At 29.3% G+C, this 10,559-nt stretch overlaps 1 protein-coding gene across 2 annotated transcripts in view; it reads right to left on the bottom strand.

The window, feature by feature from the left end:
• The window catches only part of Hcf (Host cell factor), a 49,222-nt gene extending 39,502 nt beyond the window's left edge, over positions 1-9,720 (bottom strand). Inside the window, exons 1-3 of one of the 2 annotated variants that reach the window (XM_014427533.3) lie at positions 9,522-9,720; positions 6,216-6,364; positions 846-1,006 (exon numbers count right to left, since the gene is read on the bottom strand). In XM_014427533.3, the coding sequence (XP_014283019.1) occupies positions 846-1,006; positions 6,216-6,364; positions 9,522-9,681 (470 nt within the window). In that variant the 5' untranslated portion in view covers positions 9,682-9,720. The remainder of the gene's footprint in view (positions 1-845; positions 1,007-6,215; positions 6,365-9,521) is intronic. The other variant, XM_024360219.2, reaches the window with a different exon arrangement.
• Between the last annotated feature and the right edge of the window lie 839 nt (positions 9,721-10,559).

Here is a 10,559-nt window from a genome sequence, read left to right as displayed (position 1 = left end):
ATTAGGTCATGGGAGGAAAGAAAAGACATAGGAATTTGGGAGGAGGATAAAAGGTTCTGTGGGGAATCAATAATAAATACATCTAGCCAGGTATCAGTGGACTCAGTATGATGTGTGGATTGGTAGGGAACAATATAAAGGTCTAGGGAGAAAATTATGTCCATAAGGTATGATCGATCGGGAGAGTCTGTGAGAAGGTTCGTGTAGAGATCACCTGCGATTATGTTTTGGAAGAGAGGAATATATGAAAGGAAGGAGGATTCAAATCCATCATCAAAACAAACTCGAGGTGGGCGATAGATAACAATATAGAGGAGGGAAAAGGAGCATGACGTAAGTTGTACAAAAATGTATTCCTGATGAGAGGTGTCAAGGGAGGGAGACTTTAAAAGGATTTTGGCCCTCAGACTGTCGTGAACATAAAGAGCAACTCCACCACCAGTACGGTCTATTCGGTCATGATGAAGGAGGGTATAGTTGGGGATGGAGATAGAGGAAGTTGGGATATTGGGTTTAAGCCACGTTTCTGAGACTGCAATGGTGTGGTAGAAATTTTGGAGGAAGTAATCGAGAAATTCGTCATAATGTGCCGGAAGGGATTGGGAGTTAACATGACAGGACGTTAGGATGCTTATCAATACGTTGGGTCATCTCTCAGACAAGTCTTCCTAACACTTAAATGCTTAAAACGAGTTAAGATTAAATATATTCTATAATGTTAATCATCTAAGACAGAAATCATAATACTAATAATAGGAATAATGATTAGACTCATAATATAGTAAGTATAATCATTACATTTAAATATAAACTAGTTAGAAGAATAAAAAATATATTAAACTAACTTTTGAGGATTCGCCTTTGCATCATCATTATCACTTGCCAAACCTCCAAATAAATAAACCTTATTTCCAATCAATGTAAAACTGTGTCCAAGTCTAGGACATGGAGGTGGGTGATTTTGTGGTGGCCTTGGCCGTAGGCGTTTCCATTCCCATCTACTGGCCTAAAAAAAATAATTTGAGGTTACAAAATGATAATACATTAAATAAAAAAAATATATTTAAATGATAAACCTAATTAAAATAGTAAATAATAACATAATGGTCGTTAATGAATCAAATTTTGTTAATTCTATAAATAAATATTTCTTGAGCTGCAGAATGAATTTATAAACCTGGAAAAAAGACTACTTAACACTGAAGAAAAAAAAAAAGTCTAAATAAATATGTGATACAAACTTTTTCCAACAAGATAACTCCTCTAAAGTACTTAGTTCAGGTTAAGCCTAGATGTGATCAGTGTTTTGCCCCATCCAGCTTATGACCCAATAACCTAAATTGAGGTGACATTGTGCCAGATTTTTAGGTTTTTTGATTAAATAACTCAACAAATCTAAATAAATTAATAGTACATAAATTTCTCTATAATAAATGCAAATATAAGTACACATGGGTAAATAGGTAATTGTTGTAATCAATGCCATAACAACTTCATACCTGTGGAAGCAGGTTCACAAAACTAACTTCACGAGGTGAACTTAAGATATTGTTTATTAACCCCAACGATTTTGCTCTATTGGCAAAACGACTGTTGTGCTGGCATAATTTCTTTTATACAAATATCTATATTATAAGTAAATAAGTATATAATTACATTTAAAGTTTTTAAGGAGGGAATGTAGATTACACTGATTTAGTAATAGTCTATTAACTTTTCGATTTATTAGTAGTTTTAAAAATTCATCGGTAGAGAAATATTTATTAGGTTTTAGAGGATACTAAATCCAAATTTATTGTTATATTTTCAAAAAAAGATAAATATATTTATAAAATCCACACTTCCTCCTCTTTCTACTTTAAAATTTGTAAGATAATAATTATGCTATGTATAATCTAAAGTGTTCATACATAAGCAGCTAAGTAAGCAAAACAGTCATGTTACCACAGAAGAAACAAGTGATTTCAATTAGTCCTGGAGTTGTTGGTGTACTATCTGAATTACTAAACTTGAGTGGAAAGTGTTAAAAGAGAAGACTTAAGAAATTACAGGCAGTCCCCGATTTTATATCACACTATTTAATTTTGTTTTGAATTTACTTTACTAACCAATTTCTACCAGGAATCGTTTTATGCCATAGGAGATTCGAAGTTGTTGCTTGAAAAAAAAATTATTTGTTTTATCCAACTCCGCAATTCAAAAATAAATTAACTGAAATATAAATATTAAATTAATTTAAAATATCTACATACAAAAAAAAGAGAGATAAGTAAAAAGAAATTGGTTCAACTGTCAGAAACAGACATGAATTCAATTAAAGCTTTCCTGTAAACAATTACATCTGATATAAGTGAACATTCCATGTATTCACTACAAACACATTTCAACAAATCTGTTCCTTTTCTTACTATGTAATGAAATTTCATCTGTTGCTTGCAGCTCATGTGAATGATATCTGTAAGATATTTTAAAAAAGAAAATGAGTGATGGAAATGTTCCGTCAGGTAGTTTTTCTTGGAACCAGCATGCAATTACACTGGAAGTAAAAAATAAAGCAATAACATTTAGTGACAGGTATTCATCAAAAACTGAAATCGGAAAAAATTAGGTCACCGAGAAATACAGTTCAAATAATAATTAAGGACAAAGAAAAATTGCTAATAGAAATAAAAAGTTCTTCCTCAATGGATTAGACATGTATATGGGTCATTTCAAAATTGTGAGCTACTTTAATAACTTTTTAAAAATTAAAATATGTATTTTTGAGTTCTTGAAACAATAAATTCCCAATAAATTGTCAAGGTTCAGAAGATTAAATATGAATAATAGAGATATTCAAATTATCAAGTTTTTTTTTGTAATAATCAAAAGTGAAAATAAAAAATAAGATATAGCATAATCAATGTTAATTTGTATTCATAAATATTTAAACACACATGATCCATTTGCCACAAAAAAAAAAAAAATAATAATAATAATTACAACTTTTTTTCTGAATAAATAAATAGGTTATTTTCTTATGACGTAAGGTCTTAGAAGATGGGTCTTGTCAAGCATGAGCAGAAAATAAGCCATCAACATTTGACATATTTGTACAAGGGATGACAAGGTTGTAAAATTATCAATTATGGTAACAAATCAATATATTTATCAACAACATGTTGGTGATAAATATATTGATTTGAGATATTAGTACTAAACGTCAACTCATTGGCTTTTTTGACCACCACTTTTTTCATCATCAACAATCCTAAATAGCACCAGAACTTCCTTGTCATTAGGGACTCTCATTTAGGCTGACTCATCATCAAGATGGATGATATCTGCCCAGGTTTTGGTGTTTCTTCATTTTGAGAAATTTAATTCCATATTGAAGAACATTTTTAATCATCTAAACGTTTATTAAGTGTTGAGGATCGTTCCATTTTTAAAAACCCATAAGCCAGACAGCAATGTTTATTTTGCTCACACTAACATATTTACATGATTTAATAACACTATTCTTAAGTCCTTATCATCAATGCTGTCAAGGAGGAGAGAGTTCCTCCTTCCTTACGGTAAAATGTCTTTAATGTGTTAATTAGACTCTGGTCTACCCACTGCAATTTTTAGGCTGTGTTGGTAGGAAAAACACAGCATTAACAAGGCTGAGTGATGAGTTAGTTTTAGGCCTGAATTTTTAATAAAAAAAAAAATTTCATAATCAAAAATAACTTAAAACAAATCACATATTTGATGAAAAGAGTGCTATAGAATAGGAAAAAAAGTGTAAACAAACCAAAATTCATATAAATAATTCCCTACCAATTGCTCTCCTCTTCCTTTCTCATTAGCAATAAGATTTTTATTCGAAAATTCAAAATATAATACATTTACACATCTTGGAAGACAAAAAGAATTATGAATTATCGAGGGGACAGGATTGCATTGTTTTTATACACATTAGAGATTATAATGGGACCAGCCTGACCAATTGACTCATCAATTGTCAGGATTCTACTGTATATAAAAATTAATCAAAATGGTTTCCTTTTCGATCACAGAAACCAGTTATTCAATTTTATAATTAGTATAAGATATAGGATATTATAAGAAACCTCAAATTGACGGCCATTTGGAAACAAAATGGTAACCAAATTAGGAGTGACCTGAGACATATACATTAAAGGTGTAGGTAAGGAGAAAGACTGCGGGGAAAAATTTTTGATGTTAATATGTATCCTAATGTGTGATAATATAAATGTGTCACCTAAAATAATGTGTCCCCCAAATATGTGATCCTAAACCCAAAAACCTAAGGGTTTACGTTGGTGATATTTTTGAAAATGGATAGTATAATGCTATTAGATCTCTTATCACCACAAAAAACAACTTACGAGTGATTAATTTTTTTTTCATTATTTGGGAAGTTGCGGGGAACATAAACATAATAAGTTAATAAAAATTAGAATTGTTAATAAAACATGCATACCCTATAAAACTATTGAAGAACTTATAGACATGAATAAGTGGTTTCTTCCAACAGCCATGTTCTAGTTTCCATAAAATTAAGAGAAATGAGTAACTTACAGCTTGTGACAAGCTTAGGAAAAGAGAAATTGGATAATTATTAACTAAAATTGTTATATGGACCTCAAATTAATAAGCAATGTAGAAGACCTATAAATGCCTCGAATTTGAGAAAATTCTTAAAACTGAAAATTTCCTTTTAAAAGTTCTGTGATATAAGATAACCCATAATTTTGAAAATGAATCATATACATTTTTATCAAGCTGGACTCGACATAAGTCAAGTTCGACTTATATCGAGGAGGACTTTATATAAGTCTAATTCGACTTCAAGCTATTCTAAGAAATGGAACCTAACATAAGTACGAGGACTGCCTGTATAATCAAATGTACTTTACAATTGGACTATTACAAAAATAAGTTTATAAGATCATTTCTTGCTCCTGAGTTAATAACTTACATGTAATCACTGATGATACAGTTATATTTAAGTAGTTATAATTATGAGAGATAGTTGACCGTGGATGACTGTACGAGATGGTTGGGGGTGCAGTCAAAATGAAACACAAATAAGTTAATGTAACTTATTTAATTGTGCCAACGTTTCAGCTAGAGTTTCTAGCTTTCATCAGGGCTAAGAGCAGAACAAGATAACAACCAATAGGTATAAAAAATAAAAAAGAAGAAAGAAAATATAAATAGAATGACATAAAGTGAATAATTTTACAGAATGGAATTAATAAAATGAAGTGATGAGAGAAGTGGAAAATAAAATGTATAGATAGGTAATTGAACAAGTAGGTAATATAACATAATTAAGGAAATAAAATTAAAATGAAGTTATATAATGCAATTAAGTATAAATATATTAGTTATAAATAATTTAAAAATTGAAATATGGAAAGAAAAATAAATTTGAGAGAAAGAAAATATATGTACCCATAATAATTGATAAAGAGGCAAAATATAAGTAAAGTTTAACAAAAGAAATGAATAGAAGAAAAAAAAAAAATACTTTGAAAACAATAATAATATATAGTGAACATAACTAATAACGTGGATAAGGAAAATGAGAAAAGAAGGGGTGGTAAAATAAAGATAGGGGAAAAAAAAGAGAATAAAACGAACCTAGCTTTGTTAACTTGAAAAGCAAACGCCAAGTGGTATTCTGCGCCGAAAACTCCGAATTAAAAAAGACGTTACAAGAATGACTAAGTGTAAACGTTATGAGTGGGTAAAAAGTAAAAAGTAGAAAATATTTAGGGGAAGAAAGCATGTGAGAGGGTGACCATGTGGATGGTTTTTGGAAAATTTTAAAAATATATATATGTACAATTATTGTATTATATTGTAAAATTATTCACTTTATGTCATTCTGTTTACATTTTCTTTCTTCTTTTTTATTTGTTATACTTATTGGTTGTTATCTTGTTCTGTTCTTAGCCCTGATGAAGGCTAGAAACTAGCCGAAATGTTGGCACAATTAAATAAGTTACATTAACTTATTTGTGTTTCATTTTGACTGCACCCCCAATCATCTACGTTAAATAATTAGGTTTTTAATTGAAACTAAGTGCCAAAACTTAATAAATCTAATGTTGTCAATATTTTTTCAGTGATTAAAACTATCATTAGGATAAACCTTTCATTCCCATAGGTTACTAACCATAAGATTCAAAACTTAATTTGATGTAATGTCTTCATACCTGTAATTCATACAATTCATTAGAATAATTGCCATACTCCACCATTCCACCAAAAACAAGAATTCTTGTGTTGTCAACGACAAATCCATAAGCAGCACATCCAGGGGGTATGTCACCTTTAAGAGCCGGAATAAACCACTTATTTGTAGCTAAAAAAATATATATACATACAGAAATTAAAAATATGAAAACTATAAATATAAGTAATAGAAATATATATATACACTGCTAACTGAATAAGCAATAAAAAGTTTCCAGAAAAAAAACTAGAGATTCACATAACAGAACTTCAAAATATGATTAATCCCTATACCTTAAAAGAGTCAGAAATTCTGAATTACTAGAATAAGTTCCAATATATATAAATATAAAACAACCAGCAATCTATATAAAGACTAATCATTAATTACCTATTGGCTTAAATTAAATACAGAGTGGTATGAATGGAGAACAGTCTAAATTAACTTTAAATTTCAATAAGTACCATAACGATAAATAATATCTGAGAAACCTAAAATCTTAAGAGAGAATCATCATAGTAAATAATCATCATTTAATTATTTAGTAGTTAAGTATTATCCCATCAACTGTTAAGGGGTTAATATCAGACACTGAACTGATTCACACTTATTTGATTTGAGACCATAGCCTCAACTGAAAAGGATTCGTCGAGAATTTGCACATCACTTAAGCAAATATAACAAGAGGAAGTCGACTGTGTAACCCAATTGTAACAGTAACAATAATAGGCAACAAGCAACAGAAGCAAAATTAATTGTCAAAAGGATAACAGATAAGTACCAATTATTTTCTTAAAGTATCCAAGAAAAGATTAACTTGAACAAGTCCATGACTGAAGAAAGGAAGACTGGAATATACATATGGGTTTTATAACATATGTCAGGTATGCAAAGTCTATAAGCTAATACATAACAAAAGTACAGAGCATATTAAAATAAAGACAGTAGTATTTCAGTTAAATATCATCATTAAGGTAAAATTCAACTAATAACAGAGGAATTTACATTCTAAACATTTAACTACTATAACCAATCATCCAAAATTCATTCAACAGTAGCATTATTTATGAAATGACAAGAAAAAAATTAATTGAAATACTAAATAACAGCCAGTGAATGGACGAAATAGGGCAAAATTATCTCTTTTATGTTGACATTTCAACCCACTAGATAGGTCTTCAGAGGTTTATCATAATATCATACCACTGAAAATAAAATCACACTAATAAACAAGTTATATAAAACAAAAACATAATTAAAATTACAAAAATAAGATATAGAAGTAAAACTGAGGCATAAGATAATAGGGGTGTACAAGTGTGGATCTTAAATAAAATTTAAATTGGATATACAATTTACAAATACACAGTAAAAAATAATAAGCTAAAGAGAAAAAAAAGAAATAATACAACAAAAAAATTGGGTAAAACTACCACAATAATTCCAACATAGCAAAAGAAACCATAACAAACTATAAGGGGTTGGGGACTAATATTGTGATGTCTTTTTAACTTCAACTTCCATTTGCTTCTAATTTTAGTAAAACTGGGATCTCTTCACCATTCTGTAACTTTCTCTGTTCGACAAACAGTATCGGATTCTAATTTTTAAATATAAACATTAAGAAATCATACAACATTTCCGAAACGAAAACAAAAATTCTTAATGGGACTGCTTATTCGGAAAAAAATTACTACTAATTATTTGAATGACATCAATCGCACAAAAATCTTCTTTTCTACAACACAATAGCTGTATTATGTGGATATTTTAGTGTCATATACATATAACTTTTCAGTCCTAACTCACATATAGATGACTGGATATGTTTAAGAAGAAATTATTTATCGGATAAAATAAATCTTAACATAAAAGCATAGGCTAAAGTGGAGCAAGTGTTGACGTCACTCCAGTAGTCAAGGTTATAGGGACCTTTTCAATGAGTACATGGTTCAAATTAGGTCCTTAATCTTTAGAAAAACCATAGGAAATATAAACGGTAGGAAAAAAATTGTTTCTGGTTATCAATCAAAGTTTTACGATCCATTCAAAATTGTAATAAAATCTGGACTATCGATTACTTAATTGAGTCAAGAAAAGTAGTTGACGAAAAAACTTGGCCTGCAACTAATAACCTGAAATAAATCAAGATAACGACAAATAGTTTATAGCAGTAAGGGTCCCTGCCTTAGCGATAGCAGATAAGATATACAGGATAAAGGGCTAATAATCTTAAACAAAAAATATATACATAGGCCATAACCTAAATAAATTCGATTACTAACCCTAACAAACAATTTTTTTAAATTTAAGGTGAATTTACACACACATAAAGCTGGCAAGTAGAATAGAACAGTACCTACAAGTCAGTTAACAGTAATAAAAATGGCACAAATAATTATTTTAATAACAATAATGACAAAAATTGTCATCAACAATTTTGGATGAATTTTATGAACATCATAACTAGGCATTATTAGGAAGAAACAATATTCCTTCTTGGAATATTGTTTTCATGTTTCTAAACAGAGTATAATAGATAAAAACACAACATATACATTATTTTATTTCCTAACAGTAATGATACCTAACCAAAATAATCACTACCAAGGCAATGAAAATTATCACCTGCACTACCAATAAACATTTGTAAAATCCAGATCTATAATACACTGTATTATAGGGAGATAATAGATATATAGATAACCATGCAATTGTCATATTTCTCTTAAATTAATAACAGAAGGATTCTCTATCCTACACCCACCGATTTACAGAAAAAAATATATAGTTTATCAGAAAGATATGAATCAGAATGTAAATCATACAATGAACGGCAAAAAAAAATATATAGTGCAAATCAATCACAACTGTATAAACTCAAAATGGAACTGTAACGAGATAAATTAATATGAACTCAGTCTGTTCTATATCAAGAGTGTACAATCTAGTTGAAAAAAATAATTATAAAATAATAAATTTTGGGCTCAGAAAATAAAAAGGGGCAAGAATTCAACACAAATTAAATCTTCTTGGGTTGCTAAGTCTTGGCTTTTAAAATCAAACATTACCAATCATTTGTAACATATAAACAACCCACTGTTTACACTCTTACTATATTAGCAGTCTTATCTAGAACAAATGCATACAATAATTTACAAATTTGATACATTACGATACAAGAAATAATCAACATCGAGAAAAAGCCATTAATACAAAATAAAACAGAAATAACTAAATAATTTACGAAAAATGTACGCCATTGCATCAAACCTATTTCACCGACCTGTGTTATAAACATGTAATTCGTCAACAATTCCTTCATTTCCACCTCCAAAAACGACCATAAGTTCTTTAATTGCAACTGCCCTGTGTCCATGTCTAGGTCTGGGTTGAGGGCCCGTCGAATCTGACACTTTTTTCCACCTAAGTATGGGTGCCGCCATACTTACAGAAACAACCCATCCATAGGAACACAAGCCACTGTGAACTGAGGTTACTAAAGATCCCGCCAAGGAAGCAGTCTAAAGAACCTTCTAGACATCAGAACAGTATTTTAATAAAAAAGTAAAATAAGAAACCTAAACCGTAAAAATAAATAAAATTAAAGGAATATTGAAACAAGTATATTATTTTTTTTGAATATTATGAAATTATAGGCATTAAAATAAAAAAATGTAAAATCGATCGGTGATACGCAGTAATAATACCTATTTTCTGCAATACTTTGTTTATTATCATGTATTAAAGATTTAATTACTAACTTCGGTTAAACATTAATGTTATAAATCATTATATTTTTTTCAAAGATATATTAGCCCATTCTCATACTGTTTTCACCCAACTTGCATTCAGTATTTGTTCAAAGAGGTTTCCGAAACCTTAGAGCTCAAGAAAGCTTTGACACAAAATATCTAGTATTGATTTCAACAATTCAAGTAAAAAATATGTGGATAGGACAATTTTGGTAGCCATGACATGAAGATTTAATTTTCTTAGGTTATTTCACAATTAGTTTAGATTAATTACATGTGTATCTAATAAGATTATGATATTTATTGTTTGTTAATACGATTACGTATTATAAGTTATTTTGTTAATTGTATTATCTCTTTTTTTATTATTAGGAATTCATATTAAGGAATTACTTCTGTACATGCATAACAATAGGCAACGAGGATGACCGCTTAATTGAAAGTGTTAATAAAATATCATTAAATCTGTGAAAACTTCAAAACCAGATCTGGTTACACAACTTCCATAATCAACTAATATATTTCAATAGCTGGCTTAATCTCAAGCCGAATCTGAAATAGTCACGATT

Source organism: Halyomorpha halys, unplaced genomic scaffold (genome assembly GCF_000696795.3).
Source record: "Halyomorpha halys isolate HHAL.00 unplaced genomic scaffold, Hhal_1.1 Scaffold654.1, whole genome shotgun sequence".
In the NCBI taxonomy this organism is placed as follows: domain Eukaryota; kingdom Metazoa; phylum Arthropoda; class Insecta; order Hemiptera; family Pentatomidae; genus Halyomorpha; species Halyomorpha halys.
Note: the sequence above shows the minus strand (reverse complement) of the source record. Positions and strands in the feature narration are given on the sequence as shown.